Source organism: Sorex araneus, chromosome 3, assembly GCF_027595985.1.
Source record: "Sorex araneus isolate mSorAra2 chromosome 3, mSorAra2.pri, whole genome shotgun sequence".
In the NCBI taxonomy this organism is placed as follows: domain Eukaryota; kingdom Metazoa; phylum Chordata; class Mammalia; order Eulipotyphla; family Soricidae; genus Sorex; species Sorex araneus.
The window spans coordinates 122,121,320-122,137,426 of record NC_073304.1 but is presented as its reverse complement, the minus strand read 5'-3'; the positions used below and the strand labels follow the sequence as shown (position 1 = coordinate 122,137,426).

Sequence of the window (16,107 nt, the reverse complement as noted above, 5' to 3'; positions counted from 1 at the left end):
TGAAACTCCACCTTTCCTTCTCAAAAAAATGGACAAAACTGCCTGCTAGTTATGAAATCGACTCTTTATAGATTTTTTTGATTGGTCTTGGGGTCACACTCAGAGTGCTCAGAGCTTACTCCTGGCTCTGTGCTCAGGGAGCACTCCTGGTGGTGTTCAGGGGACCCTACGGAATGCTGGGGATCCAACCCCAGTTGGCCGTGTACAAAGCTAGTCCCCTATCCTCATACTATGCCTCCTGTCCAGCCCTGCTTCCATGAGAACCGCACTGTCATCGTCTGGGTGCCGGGGCCACCCACGGCTTGGGGGCCCCTAGGGCCAACCCTGGCAGTGCTGGGTGTGGGGGTGGGGCGTGTGGTGCTGGGGACCACTGTGAGGAGCCTGGGCTCTGCCACGGGCTCCAACCTCCCTTGCCCCTAGGATAAGCTCAAACTGAGTCAGTGCAGTGTGGCTGGACAGTTACACTCCTTGGGTCAAGCCCTACTCTGGTAGTGGGACCTACTGTCACTGTCACTGTCATCCTGATGCCCATCAATTTGCTCGAGTGGGCACCAGTAACCTCTCCATTGTGAGACTTGTTGTTACTGGTTTTGGCATATCGAATACGCCACGGGGAGCTTGCCAGAGATAACTAGAGTTCCCACCTCATGGTGGCAGGGGGCTTAAGTGAGTGAATACCTGAAAGCACTTGCATGCCACCTGCCATTTGAGGCGGCATTGCTTAGTGCCAGGCTATGCAAGTCCTTTAACATAGAGAGTGCCAGGGCACGACGTGCCAACTGTTGACTCAGTGGTGGGGTGCTGAAGCCACACAGCTGGAAGGGGCTTGTCTGTTCTTTGGCCACACCCGGCTGCACTGAGGCTTACTCCTGGCTCTGTGCTCAGAGAAGCATTCCTGGTGGGGCTCAGGGGACAGTGAGGTGCCGGGGACCCAGTCCAGGTTGACTGCATGCAAGGTTGACTGCCTTACATCCTGTACTATCACTCAGGCCCCCGAATTCTGAGGATTTGTTTTTGTGCCACACCTGGCAGTGCTTGGGGATTACTCCTGGTGGGGCTCTGGGAACTGCATGGGGTGCCAGGGACCAAATCTGGGTTGCAGCATTCAAGGCAAGCAGCCTGCCCACTGTACTATAGCTCCAGCCCGTTTTTTAAATTTATTTTTGAGCCACACTCAGTGATGCTCAGGGGTCACTCCTGATAGTGTTCAGGGAACCATGTGTGTTGCTAGGGGTCCAGCTGGATTGGGCCATGTGCAAGGCACGTGGCTTAACCCCTGGACTATCGCTCTGGCCCAGGAGCACTGGAGTTGGGAGCAGCAGCAACAGCACTCAGTAGCTGTGTGACTCTGTACAACTTACACCCCCTCCCTGTGCCTCGCCCCAGGACAGTCAGGAATATTATCTACCTCGTGAGGTAGGCTTAAAGGAGTTGACAGATGTCGGGCACTAACGTACACCAAGCACTAGGTATTGTCACTAGCATGTGGCCGTCATTTTATGATGGCATTAACTTTATTTGTATCATCATGGAGGGGAGGCAAGGAAACCAGTACACTGGCATTGGACACGAACCACTCAATGCAATTCCAGGGCAAGCGTCAACCTCCCAGGCTTGGCAAGGGAAAGTGAGCTGACCGAGGGAGTGTCCTGCGTATTGGAGACCCCCAAGGGTGGGGATCGAAAGACCCAGGGACCGAGCCAAGATCAGCCACATGCCAGGCCTGGGCGGGGGGTGGGAGGTCCGTCCCCCTCAGACCCACCGCAGCCCTGCAAGCCCTGCAGAGAGGCCTTCCTGTCCCTCCCAAGCCAGGCTGAGCCCCAGGGAGGTGGGCTGGATGTGGCCGAGCTGGATTCGGATGCCGGTGTCTGCTCACATTCTGTTTACACAGGTGCTGAGGCACGGCCGTGCCCAGACTCATCAGAGCCAGGGGAAACAAAGTCTGCTTCTATAAAACCCAAGAAAGGGCGGGGGGCGGACGGGGCTCCATCTCTGAGTCTGGGGGGCCGCAAGCAGCTCTCGCCCAGACTCAGGGTGACTCACTCACAGAGAGAAAGACACTCAGCACCCACAGGGGTCGTTGTTACCCAGAAATCTTTATTACAAAAATATTTTGCAAGCCAAAAAGTTTAAGTTGCAACTATATACAAAAAAGGGGGCCTGTTTCCTTGCCAGCAGTCTTAAAATAAACTCCCGAAACCACGCTTCTTCTGCACTACTGACGTGACCTCTTCCTTTGCCTGGGGTTCCATAGACAAGGAATGGGCACTGCCAGGCTGCCAGGCTGGAGGGAAGCGGCACCACTTCCTTGACCCCGGCCGCTGACTCCCCTTCCCAAACCAAAGGAAATCCAGGCGGTGCCCAGAGAACACCCCCGGGAGCGGGTCTGCAAGTGCGGGAGGAGAAAGCGGTGCTGAGCGCACCCCTGGGTAGGGGGAGACACAGGCCCATAAGCCAGTGCACGTCTGGAATTTGGACATTGCCCAGGCCAGGTGTCCGGGCCCCTGTGCTCCCAGATGCCACGGAGAAAGCCTGACTCAGAGAGCCAGAGCTCCCCATATGGCCTGTTGGCATGACTCACTCCTGGATGCCATCACATCAAACGCCAAATCACAGCCCTCCCACGTGCTGTGTGTGTGTGTGCGCGTGTTTATGTGTCTGTCTGTGTATGTTGTGTCTGTGTGTATGTGTATGTGTGTGTATATGTTGTATGTGTGTCTGTGTGTGCCTGTGTGTATGTGTATGTGTGTGTGTCTGTGTATATGTTGTATGTGTGTCTGTGTGTGCCTGTGTATGTGTGTGCATGCACGAGTGTGTATGTGTGTCTGTGTGTCTGCTTTCTGTCTGTGTATGCCTGTATGTGTATGTGTGTCTGTATGTTGTATGTTGTATCTGTGTGTGCCTGTGTGTATGTGTGTATGTCTGTGTATATGTTGTATGTGTGTCTGTGTGTGCCTGTGTATATGTGTGTGTGCGTGCACGAGTGTATATGTGTCGGTGTGTCTGTTTTGTATCTGCGTATGCCTGTGTGTATGTGTATGTGTGTGTGTCTGTGTGTATGTTGTATGTGTCTGTGTGTGCCTGTGTATATGTGTATGTATGTGTGTGCGTGCGTGAGTGTATATGTGTGTCTGTGTGTGTTTTGTGTGTGTATGCCTGTATGTGTATGTGTGTGTGTGTATGTTGTATGTGTCTGTGCGTGCCTGTGTGTATGTGTATGTGTGTGTGTGTGTGTGTGTGCGCGCGCGCGTGCGCGTGCTGAGCTTCCCAAGTTCACCTGCAGAGCTGGTCGGGAAGATTGTGAGGGTTTCTGGTTCTAAGCTGGGGGTGCCCTGGACGCCTATGCCAGACTCAGGGGTCAGAGATTAGTGCCTCAACCTACGAGCTGACGATGACACGTGAAGACTGAATAAACGAGGCCATGTGGGCTTGCCCTGGGGGGGCTGAACAGCCCTCAACTAGGAACTGGAAGCGTGGCGGGGTCTGAGGGTCCGGCCAATGCCCAACCTCCTGAGGCAGAGGGACAGAAGGAGCACCGGCAGGGGCTGCCCGGCTGCCCAGTGCTTCTGACTCTGTAGGACGGATTCCAGTTTGATCCTAAAAGGGTTTGAGAGGAGCAGCGGGAGATGTCTCCTGCAGGGGGCCAGCTGGGAGCTCGGAGTCGGGGGGAAGGTCACTGAAGACGGGAGTGGGGCGAAGGGTCCCAAGTGGGGAAGAGACGAGCAGCACTTTCAAACCCCGTTTGGCCCCACAGTGCTGAGAGGTGATGGGAAGACACTGGGGCCCCCTTTCTCTGGACGAGAAGGCCGGCAGACGTGCGGGAACAGCAGCCCGGGGAGCGCACAGGGGCCAGGCGCGGGGAAGAGCCGCACTGGGGGTCACAGGAGGCAGTGGGGGCAGCCACGAGGCTTAGCGGGGATTTGGCCGACGGTCCTGGGCTCAGCACTAAGGACCCCCTGGCACCTTCCTCTCCCTCCTCGGGGATCCGGAAGAGTCCAGTTTCTGCTGGAAGAAAAAAATCCTTCCACGGCAACCAACAGTTAAACCTTAGACTGCACAAGACCCGACCAGGTACTTCAACACATGACAAAGAGCCAAGAGAACGTTGCTGTTGTTTTAAGAAAAAGAAAGAAAGAAAAAATGAAACAAAAAACAAACGAAAACGAAACATCACAGATCAAATTTTCTAACAACTCAGTTTCAAGATTGCACGTGTCACGGTTGTCAATAATTTACAGGTGGCGTCCACAGCGGGATGGTTGCTGAGTTAGTGCGAGCTGGAGAAAGCAAGCTCGGGGCGAGAGAGGAGCTGGGGCCACTCGGAATCACAGTTGGGATGACGGGTCCTCCAGGAGTCTGAGGGGGGCCTCTGAGAGGATGAGGGGCGGGGCAGGAGGGGAGGAGCCTTGGAGGTTCGCTCCTCCCCCAGGGACGTGTGGCTCCTCAGCCCGGGGACATTGGCAGCGATTTCTGTCACCAAGTTCTTGGGGTGCAAATCCCTTAGGCTTCGTATCCAGCTTTCCCCGGACGGGGCAGTTCGGCGTAAAGGGAAAATGCTCCCCCCAGAGGTGCATTTGTGTGGGGGTGGTCGGGGGAGCAGATGGGAATTCTGCCCTCCAGGTCTTGGTAGATGAGACTGTGGCGCACAGGGAGGCCGATTCCTCAGACCGTGACCAAGATCCAAGGTGGAGGGAGAAGCAGCGCGAGGCTACTTGGTCCCCCCTCCCCGGGGCTCCGGCTGCCTCCCAGCTCAGGCCTCCGGCTGGTCTGGCAATGCTGGGGGGTGAGGCTGCCCTGGAAATGCCGGGTGGGTGACAGGCAAGAGCCACCCTCACCCTTTGGGTCCCAGGGCCTGCGCCCCCCTGACCCTCGGGGGGCAGTCCTTATCACGGCTGCCCGCGCTGGACAGAGCGCCTGCGGGGAGCGGACCGCCCCACCCTTCACTTCCTCTGCACCTGGACGCTAGCGTACTCCGAGCAGGACGGCTCAGGCTTGGGAGCGGGCTGCTTGGTGCCCCGGTTGAGGTGGACCATGTCCAGGTCGGCGTAGGTGAGCGTGTCCTCGGGGCCGGACGCGGGGCCCGTCTGAATGCTGGCATACTCTGTGTGGTTGTTGGGCTCGGCAGCCCGCGGGGCCGGCTTCTTCCCCTTGGGCAGGTTCAGGTCGGCGTAGGTGATGTCGTTGTTGGCGTCGTTGGTTTCCTGGATCTAAAGGGGGCCCCCGAGACTTGGTCATTTATTTGGAGGTTCCCCCCACCCCCGGCTGCCCGCCCCACCCACCGGCACTGAGTCTGGAGGCTTCATCTCCTCCGAAGGCTTTGCCCAACCCGCCGTGGGCACCCCTCACTGCCCAGCCCGTCTCAGACACCTGAAGGGCCCCGAGACTCTCACATACGGCTGGATTCATTCATTCTTATTTTCCTTTTGGGCCACGCCTAGCTGTGCTTAGGGCTGACTCCTGGCTCTGTGCTCAGGAATTTCTTCTGGTGGACTCAGAGTATGGGATGCTGGGGGCAGAATCCATGTGCATGCACGGCAAACGCCTACCCGCTGTACTGGCCCAGGGTTCATTGTTTTAAGACTGTCCTCGGCTGGGCCCAGGGTACTGCTCTGTGCTCCCTGGCCGGTGTCCCCCATGATAGCTCACACTAGCCAGGATTTTGCCTGTGTGGTGGCTTGAGAAGAGACTGATCTCTCAGGGTAATGAGGGGGGGGGTTTCATTCATTTGTTCCTTGATTCAACAATCATCCACTAGGCATGGATGCATCAATGAAAGGCTGGTGCGGAAGGTAACGGGAATGACTTCAGTCTCACCCAGGCTCCCCCAGTTATCAGGGGCTGGAGGTGGGGGGAAGTGCTCCGGTTAGGAGGAGGCTGGGGTATCTCCCTCACTCTACCGAGGGACTTTGGGAGAGGCACGAAGTCTGAGTTCCTCCATCCAGCGTGGCCAATCATGGGATTTGCTGTGGAGTCTCAGACTGTCTGGTCAAGCTCTTAACAACGAAGCTGGGCACCGTGCATGGGCACTCTTAAAACCTGTGAGCCGGTCCTATCCCTTGGCCTGCTGCATTCAACTTCCCCAACCAGAGCAGGCCAGTGGCTCAAAGGACGGAGGCATGCGGGAATCCTGGGGCCAATCCTAGTCACCACACGGACCACCAAGCCCCTCCGGATATGGTCCTCTCCCTCACCTCCAACAACAGAAAGGGCAAACTCCTTCCCAACCAGAATGACAAATGATGCTCCTTTGGCATCATTTACCTGGCAACCATGCAGAAGACCCCAGGAAAGTGGGTACCACTCTTTGTGGACACGCCATTGCCACCATCTTGGTTATCCAGGCTTAGCCCCCCCACCCCTTCCCCCATCACAGCCTTCCTTGCTAAGATTTCTCGACTCCATTTTACAGGGGAAGAAATCGAGACCCAGGGAGGTGAAATAACTTGGTCAGAGTTGCCCGGCTGGGAAAGGACCCAAGCAGTGGTTTGACCACAGGGCCCCTCTGTCCAGAAGCCTGCACTGAACTCAAGAAGCCCCTCCCTGCCCCACCCCCTGCCACCTTGTAACAGCTGATGCCGGGCCCTAGGGAGCCCAGACACGGAGCTGGGTGGTGGCTGCAATGCCCACGCCCGAGGGCTGGGCACACAGTGGGTGGTGAGTCTGGGCTGATGGCGAGTCTTGTACAGGTTTCAGCAACCAGCCCTGCTCACCCCCATCATTTCCTGGAAAGTTCTAGAAGGAAGTCCAGAGGTGGCAGGCCAGGGGAGGAGGCCTGCCCTCTCCCGTGACTAGAAATTGCCTTTTTTCCCCCTAATGACTACCAGGTTGGTGTCCTGAAGGACCCAGTCAGGAGCGCTGCCACAGCCCTCCTGGCAGCACCGGGCCCCTCCGCAGAGGACAGCCACCATGCTGACCGGCAGGGGAAGGCCAGGGCCAGCAGCACAGTCGTGCGTGGGGGTGAGCACTGGGGCCGGCTCCGCGCGAGATGGGAAAGCAGCCATCTGCTGCCCCAGGTCTGACAGCGCCAGGAGGACGGGGCTGGGATTCTCGGCCCAGGGCCAAGCACGTGGTCGCCTGAGAGCTCTCAACAATGCGCAGGGGCCGCGGCCAGCTGGAGCGGGGCAGTGTGCCTGCGTGTGAGGGAATCTGTGACACGGGGTTTTTCCACGGGCTGGGCGGTGCTGCTCTGTGCAGGAGGCGGGCGTTTGGGGAGGGCGCCCCGAGGAGAGGGGCGGGCTTGGGCCAACCGCCCGGGCGCCAGGAGGGGAGGCTGCAGGCTGGCCTTGGGCAGGGGGCGGCATTTCCCCTGCCAACATCCCTGCGTTCTGCCCTGAGGTGTACGTCCCCGCGGCTGGGCCCCACTCCAGGCTGAAGCCGAGATGGGAATGTGCAGAGGACGGGAAAGGAAGGAATGTCAGACTTTTCCCTCCCCCACACTGCCACCCCCCCCCTCCCGGGAAGGAGTCTTAATTTAGAACTGGATCTGCAACTCTGCCGATGCGAGGAAATCACACCATCCAGTTCCCCAGGAAGGGCATCTCACCAAGGACTGTACCTGGGTTATTTCTCTGGCATTCTTCTCAGGCTCATGCAACCTAAAAAGGAAAGAGACACAGGGATAAAAATATCCCCCTCACTATCTCCCGAGCTCATGCAAATCACTAAGAGTAACATTTAGGATCCGCTTCCTCTGGGTGGAGGCCCAGGCTGGGCCCTTCCCCGGGGAAAGGCAACTGTTTATCAGATGTTCGGACCGTGGACCTCTGTCCCATGAGAGAGGGCTTTTGAAGCTTTCTTCCTCATGCAATCACTGGATTCATCCACTCTGAAAGCGAAGGTCTTTAAAAAACGCTAACACCCGGTGCTGGAACAGGCATGGGGAAACTGGCAATTTTGTGCATTGTCGGAAGGAACGGCAAAGCGGTACATTCAAGTTGGCAAAATCAAGAGCTTGGAAGGTGTCCTCGTCTTTTTGACTCATAATTGCGCATCTTTAAAAAAATTCAAAATATAGAAAATGCTTTATGTACCAAGGCATTTGTCATAGGGTGGTTGGTGGTGGCGGGGGCGGAGAGGAGGTAGTGGTGGTGGTGGGGGGTCTACGTTTTATAGCACTGCCAGTTGGGACTGGTTAAGGCAATCAGAATAGACTTCTAGATAAAGATGTAAAAGGTTTATGCTATTCTGTTTTTATTACGACTGATTACATTAACATGGTAAAGGAAAAGGCTAGAGTCTCTGCGGAACTCTCTCAATTATGAAAAACGTGTGGGTAACCATGGGAGGCGACCGTCAAATGCTAGAAGCAATGGTCTTTGGGTGATATTTCTCTCTTCTTTCTAGTCTCCCGGGCTCTCCAAATGTTCTCTATTACACACATCTCGGTGTCACCACTGGAAACAGGGAGCCCAACCGGGCATCCTGGCTCATCCAAGGGGCGTTTGTGCCCTTGAGCCCGGCTCACGCCGGGTCACGGTCAAGCTGGGGGTCATGCCAGAGACACCCGTTCTGCAGGGAGCTACCTGTGAGTTCTCCAGCCGGCGACTCAGGGGATGCGCGCCTGGATAATGTCAGAAATGAGCCCTGGGGTTTGGCAGCGGGGTTGTTAATGGACCTGGCATGGGTGCCTGGCGCAGGCAAGAGTTCTGGGACATCACGGGCCCCACGTGGCCACAGGAACCGCCCCCCGGGGGGCAGGGACACAGGCTGGTAAGGAAGACATGGAGCTGGGGGCCGGGGCTCTGGTTCAATGCAGCTTCACACCTCCTTCCAGCCCCAGCTGGTCCGGCTGCTACTCATGACGTCCAGCCGTTCCATTCCCCCCCATCCTTATGTTATCCCCCACTACTTCCAGAAGGTTCCTGATGCTCCGGAAGTTATGGGTCAGTGACAGTCTTGCTGACCCTCCTGAGGACACTTGCTCTTGGTCGACCTTTGTGGCCCCGTAGCTCCAGGCCGGCTTCGCTGGCCGTGCTGGGCTGAGCCTGGTGTGTTTTCCATCTGGCTCATGCGTCTGTTTGTCTCTGCCTGTCAGGCTTCCTCCCCGCTGGGGAGATGCTCCGCTGTGGCTGGGAGGAAGGCTGGCCAGCCCGCCGGGCCAGTGGGCCTTTGCTCCCACCCTCTTCCTTTGCTTCCCTACCCCAGTCCTTGTTTTAAATGGTCCTCTCTCAGGAAACCATCTGCGCCCCAAACTCCCTTCTCAGGGCCCCAGTGCAGGGCCTGGGAGCAGGGGCTGTGCTCTAACTGCCGCCTCTCCCCGGGCAGCCCCTACCCGCGCCCCCGCCCCCCACCCCCCGCTGCACTCACACACCAGTTCCGTCAATTCTGCCCTCTCCATCGTGCCTCCCCGGCCCTGTCCACCCCACAAGGCCAGGGATGCTGCCTCCAAATCGTCCTCCAACCAGAGGCTGGAGAGAGAGTACAGGGGATCAGGCGCTTACTTGCACAGCAGACCCCAGTTCAAACCCTGAAACCGTAAATGAGTTCCCTGAGCAACCACCGGGAGGGATCCCTGAGCACGGAGTCAGGAGTCTGCCCTGAGCACTGCTGGGTGTGGCCTCTCCCTCACCCCAAACAAACAGAACAGTCTAACAAACCAGGCCCGCCCTGGGTCCCCCGCCCTGCTCCGGAGCAGCCTCCTGTTGGGACCCCCTCCTCTTCTGCACCCTTCCCCTGCAGGTCAAATGGGGGACCCACAGTGTGACTACCTCATTTTTATGTGCAAAACCATCACCGAGTGACAGCCACCTGTGACCCTTAACTGGCATGGCTGCTATGCTTCCCCTGGCCCCTGGGGCTCCCATCACCCCCTTTCCCTCAGTCCTGCCCTGGCCTTGCCTGTATTTCTCAAACAGGTCCAGCTGCTGCCGCCCTAGGCTCCTGGGCCTGCCCCTTCCCTCTGCTAGCGGCAGCTCTGGCCAGAGTCCCACGGCTGGAGCCTTGCCGCCCTGAGCTACCTTCTCAATGGCCCTTGCGAAGCCACGGCCCCTCCCCCTCTGCTCGGCCTGGCTTAATTGTCATCCCCCCACCCCCCTTATTTACTAGCCTCCCAGCTTGTTTGGTGGCTGATTTGGTTGGCTACTTCCCGGGGACAACAAGCCCCGTGGAGGCAGGGACCACCCCCTCAGGCTCACGGGGCTGTCCCCAAAGCCCAGACATACCCGGGCAGCCAGCTGTCGGGAAGCCACCAGTAGCCGAGAAAACGCAATGAAGGATCGTCTCTGCCCTCTGAGCAGAGGCACACAAGACCGGCTCAGATCTGTTCTGGCTTCCCTCTGCACCCCACCCTGTCCCCCTCTCCCTCCGATGCACGGACCAGGGCTCATTCCAGTGACTAAATGAAAAAGTCAGGGAAACCCTAAATATTCTGAGAATAAACGGAAGCAAGTGTCTGACAAGTGAACAAACGGCCAGATGCCCGCACCCCAGTGCCCAATTAAGAGAGCAGAGACACATTTTTCTCTCATCTGAGCTGGGGAAGATTACAATGTTCTGCATGTTATGTTTCCAACGCGGGGAGTTAGCAATAGCCCGTGCCTCCACCCGCCTGGCAACCTGGAGGGCCTTTGAGCTCAGAGCGGCGGCATCCCCCCCTCTCCCCACAGCACCTCCCCAAGGGGCTCTGTGGCTGCCCACACCAACGTCCTCCGGAAAGCGTCAGATCCCAGTCGGCCGCCTGAAGCCGGCGCCTGCAAGGGAAGCCACCATTACCGCTCATTCACCATCGCTTTGGTTTAGAGAGAAGAAAGGGAGCAAGTGATCTCGCGGCTCCCTGGGTAGGCTCATGCTGGAAAAAAAAAATTAAAAAAAAAAAACAGGCAGAAATCGCTTGGCTTCTCTTGGGGAAGAAAAACCGGGTAGCAAGAGGCACTGGAAGAGGCGGAGGGGTATTAGCGGCATCTGAGCGGGGTCCAGACAGAGCCTGAGAGCTCCCTCCATGCTACCTGTGGGACCTCGGGGACATCCCAGCGCTTCTTGGAGCCTCAGTTTCTGCAGCCACATGAAGAGACAATCATCATTCTCTAAAATGAGGGTTCTCAAAGTCTGGCTCAAAAACACAGCCGCAGCCATGGTGCCCCTGGAGAACGGGTTAGAAAAATCTGCCTCAGAAATAAAGGCTGGAGGTGTGGGGCCACAGGGAGGGGGAGGGGTGGTGTCCAGTCATCTGGATTTTAACCATCCTTGCAGTGAGCCTCTCTGCTCCATGCTCAAGCTGGAGCCGCTATTCAATTAAACTGGGATGGTTGTGAAATCTCAGGGCTTTTGCCCTAATTAAAATCACCAGTGGGCTAATATAGGGACGAGCACAGACCGGCTCCGGGAACGCGAGCTGCTGACGCCGTGGTCATGGTCATTATTGACACTGCCCTTTCCTTCCAGAAACGTGCGGTCTAACGGGGGAGATAAGGCAAGTGGAGAAGTAATGACAGCAGTGGGGAAAAAATTAAATAAAGGAGAGATCCACGGCGAGTTTCAGGAAGTCTGGGGTGGGCAAGAGGCGATGAGGAATCGCTTCTGTGGTTTGAGACGGCATTTGGGCATTTAACAGCCATTCTGGAAAAATCTATTCCAGGGCCAAGGTTTGCAGCTTTTAGCAGTGACAAGGGGAGAAGGGGCCCTACCGTCAGGAGGAGTGGGCTGGGATGGGGACGGGCTCGGAGACACCTTGATGGCAGAGGCAGGTCAGTGGAGAGCCCCAGGAACACTCTCGGGACTGACCCTGTGTCTGGTAGAGGCGCTGCCCTTGCTAAGCCCAGAAGGAGGAGAAAGAAACAAGGGGTGGACGGAGGGGCAGGTGCCGTTCAGGCCCAATACTGCACGCCCCGGGCACCTCCAGGTGGGGCTCTGGTGGCCTTTGGCCTCTTAGTCCGAGCCGTGCCAGGAATTCAACCAGCTGCCTGCTGACTTGGAATCCCTAGGGTGTCTCCACTAAAAATGAAAAGAGGGGTACCTGCTCTCGCAACCAGGTCACACCACTCTAGGGGCGCCATTCAGAGCCACTGGGAGTGCCGCCCCATGGGGACTTGGGGTGGTGTGTGATGGGGGTCCGGGTGAGGGGCACAGACAGGAGGAGGAGGAGGAGGAGGAAGAAGAGGTGAGCCAAGCCACAGGCTCCAGGGTTGGGTGCCACTGTGCATATCAGCAGGGTCGGGCCAGGAAGGGCTTGAGGGCATCGAAGCAGGGGCAGCTGGGGAGTCCACAGAAGGTTCCAGACAAAGGATGGAGGGGCCGGAGCCACAGGACAGCAGGGAGGGCACTTTCCTTGCACACATATGACCCAGGTTGGATCTTCGGCATCCCATAGGGTGCCCCCCAAGCCCCACCAGGAGTGACCCCTGAGTGTAGAGCCAGGAGTAAGGCCCAAGCACCACCAGGTGTGGGCCAAAAAACCAACCAACCAAACAAACAACCCCCATCCCCCCCAAAGGATGGAAGTTGAGTCTTGCCCTCTAGAAGGCGTGGGGATTCGAAGGGAAAGATACTCCCGGGGCAGGGAAGAGCTCGGTTTCACTGCTGGCTGGAGGCTGGACAGGCAGCAGGGTTCACAGGGGATAGCCACCTTCGGAGGGCAGAGCAGGGACCAGGTTTTCTCCCCAGGGACAGGGGACGAGGTGGCTGGAGGGGGTGCAGGTGCCCGCAGGGGAGAGCCTGCTCTGGCCAGCGATAGCCCTTCCCATCACAGCTCGCCCTGGGGCCCCAGTGCGGGACACTGAGTCCCGGCCACACCCCTGATGCCACCATCCTCTTGATTCTGTCCCTGAAATATATCTGACCCACCCAAGGTGGGCCGCCATCTGCTCAGACCCCAATAGCAGCCTCTGCCCCGGCCTGGCCTGACTTGCGTGCTCATCAGGACCCTCGTGCCAAAGCCATGTCCTCACCCGAGGGAGGGCCTTGGTCCCTCTGGAATCAAACCTGGAGTCCTGTGAACAGCCGCAGGCCGGGGTCCCCCAGGGGCTCCACCCCAGACCCATAAACACAAACACACGCCCCAAAGCTGTGCCAAACCCATCGGGAACACATCCCGCAGCCAAGCAAAGTGACCGAGAGCCCCTGTTGCCCGCCCTTGCTCAGAAGATACGGTCCCAAGGAGACTCGGGGGCTGCCGTCCTCTGCTGGGACTTACCAGGTGACTTCCTGAAAGCGGAGACAACTAGGGGGCTAACACCGTTTGCTTGCAGGGGCTTCGGCTGCAGGCCCCCCCAGCACTCAGACAGCACACTCCCCACCCCCGGCTCATGTCCCTACTCACACACCCCGCGTTTGTCACCGCCTGCCCCCCTACCACCTCTCATTCCATTCTGACACTTATTATCTGCTTCTCTCTCTGGTGTGGGAGTTCTGGAAGGCCCGGCTGGGGCTTTCTGCATGCTACTGTGTCGTCAGCACCCAGGCCCAAGTGTAAGGAACTTGGGCAACTTGTAACAGTCCCTTACCCAGGGACTCAGTAAGAAACACCCCTCTCCCCCCGCCCCCCAAAGATGCAAATCCACCAAGGAACGTTTCATCCTAACAGACATTCCTCAGTGTCCAACAGTGTCACCTTCGTCTCGAGCCTGACCTTAGACTTCTGGGGAGGGGGAGGGGAAGCTGCCTTCTCCCCATCCCACCCCGGGCTCACCTGTGCCAAAGTCAGCAATAAATAGTTCCTGAATAAACAGTAAGAGCGGAGGACAGAGCTCGGAGGCCCAGCCTGAGTGTGTAGGCACTGGCTATGTGTGTGTGGGGGGAGGCGCCCAGAATCCCCTTGCTGGAGACCTTAATTAAAAACAGACCTGGTGCCCCGTGCCCGCAAAGGGAAGAACCAGAAACGCTGATAGGCGCCAGGGTGAGGTCAGCGGTGTGGGTTCTGCACAGCAGCCGGGGGGGCTGGGGGAGGCTGGGGGTCGACCAGACACCAATGACGACGAAAGCACCACGGCACACGGCCGGACTTACCGGGTAGAAGAAGTGGAGCCTTTGGCTGGAAGGGAGAAAAAGAACCAAAAATCACTTAGTTAATCTAGAAGCACACTTGCTTTAGGTCGGGATTAGGAGTAACTCCCGCTTTACCCCTCCCCCGATCCCGGGATAGCCAGAAGAATTGTTGTGAATGCATCCGGTGTATTCTGTGGACACAGGCCTTCTTCCCCAACACAAACACACACACACACACACACACGTGCACACACATGCATGCATGCACACACGCACACACAAATGCACAGACACACACATGCACGCTCGCGCGCACACACACACACATGCATGCATGCACACACACACATACACACACACACACTCACACATACACACAGCTATGGGAGCTGTGTGTATCCCAGGCAGCTTCCCAGGAGCCACAACAAGCCTTGAGAGGCTGGGCACAACCCACTGGCCTCCTCACTCTTCTCGACACCTGACCTGTGACACCCCCATGCCCCAGTAACCCAGACCCAGACCAGGCTCTTCAGGCTGGAGTGTTGTTGGGGGAGCAGGGGTAGGTCCACTGCTGTGACCCACCCCTCCCCGTGGGACCTCAGTCCCAGGACCCAGGACTCCTGCTGACTCAAGAGGGTGGGGCGGGATGCCCGTTTATTCCCCAGTCACCACTTTCCACCAAAGGATCTCGGGAGGAAAGAAAGGGTCCATCTGGTTTAGAGATTTTAAACCTGGGCTCTGTCCCCTCCGCCCCCTCCCCCCCAGAGAGACTGCCAGGGTTCACTCACCATTTGACTCCTATTTTGTTGTAAAATTGTAATTAAAAAGCAACATGCATGCTCAGATGTGCTCGCACAGCACTTTAGCAGGCGCCAGGCTGCCTGGCACAGTGCGGAAATGTGTGCTGCCGGGTCCTGGGCAGGTACAGGGTCTGGGGGCGAGCGGGTAATAGTTCACAAGGCTGCAACACCGCATGGAATGTCTGAGTGGAGATGGGGGGGGGCTGCCAAGGGCTGGGACACAGGGCAGCCCAGGGACACCCAGGGTGGGCCACTACAGGCTCTGGTTTTAATTTTTTTTTTTAATTAAAAGTTTTGTTAGTTTTTAGCCCACACCTGGCTGTGCTCAGGGCTTACTCCTGGCTCTGTGCTCAGGGATCACTCCTGGCAGGCTCAGGAGGTCATTTGGGATACCAGAGATTGAGCCTGGGTCAGCCACATGCAAGCGCCCGACCCATTGTACTGTCACACCCTTAAAGGCCTGTCTCTGAGGGGCTCAGAGCTGGAATCAGGACAGTGAGTATTGAGAGAGCAGACGCATGAAACAGCCAGAACATCACATCAGGGTGGAGGAAACAGGCAGGGTGGGCCCAGAGGTGGTCTCCGGAGACCCAAATGTGGGAATTTGAGTCCTGCCCCCCAGGCCCCCAATTTATCAGTGGGGAATCCCTGAACAAATTTTGTAACTTATATATGCCTCAGTTTCCTCATGTGTAAAATGGGGTTCGTCGTGCCACTGCAGGTGGTGCCCAGGGCAGCTGAGGAGTTGCATGACGCTGGCTGCTGCTTTGCCAGTTTGGAGCCTGTTTGGGAGCTGGGCGCTCCCGCAGCCTTCACCAGGGCCCACAGCCCTCCTAATCCTCCACCTTGCTCTGGGACACCCCGCTCTTGGGCTGCCTGTGCCCAAGCCACAGCCACGAGCCCCGGGTGCCAGGAGACGGGCACAGTCCCAGAGATGAGCCTGCCGGGCCAGACAGCTTGAAGGGCTGCAGTGCGCACTTCGCACCTGGGAGGCCTGGGTCAGATCCCTGGTACCACACGGTCATCAGACCTGGGAGTGACATCGAGCACTGACTGAGCTGGGCACAGTCTGTCTCAACACCCTCCAAAACCCAAACCGGCATCCAGAGCCCAGTCTCTGGGAGGCACTGGGGCTGCACTGCCGGGGGCCAGGAACGCCCTGGCCCATGGGCCCTTTTTGAGACTCAGAAGGAGTGTGTGTGGGGGGGGGGGATGGGGATGCTAGCAACTTTGGGGGACCCTCCAGGTAAATCTGATGGAAGAATGGCTTCCAGATTCTAGAAGGAAGGGGCCTGGCTCCAAACCCACTCAGGAAACTTGGGGGCCCGGAGGAAGGGCCGAGTAAGAGCTTCGGGAATTGTGTGCAACCTGAGCACAGCCAGAGGCGCAA

General features: G+C 57.7%; 1 protein-coding gene across 4 annotated transcripts in view; it reads right to left on the bottom strand.

The window, feature by feature from the left end:
- Positions 1–2,077: 2,077 nt before the first annotated feature.
- SIRPA (signal regulatory protein alpha) overlaps positions 2,078–16,107 on the bottom strand; it is a 47,309-nt gene continuing 33,279 nt past the window's right edge. For 3 of the 4 annotated variants that reach the window (XM_055133281.1, XM_055133284.1, XM_055133285.1), the window contains 3 exons: positions 13,939–13,963; positions 7,544–7,595; positions 2,078–5,207 (listed from right to left, as the gene is read on the bottom strand). In XM_055133281.1, the coding sequence (XP_054989256.1) occupies positions 4,941–5,207; positions 7,544–7,595; positions 13,939–13,963 (344 nt within the window). In that variant the 3' untranslated portion in view covers positions 2,078–4,940. The remainder of the gene's footprint in view (positions 5,208–7,543; positions 7,596–13,938; positions 13,964–16,107) is intronic. The other variant, XM_055133283.1, reaches the window with a different exon arrangement.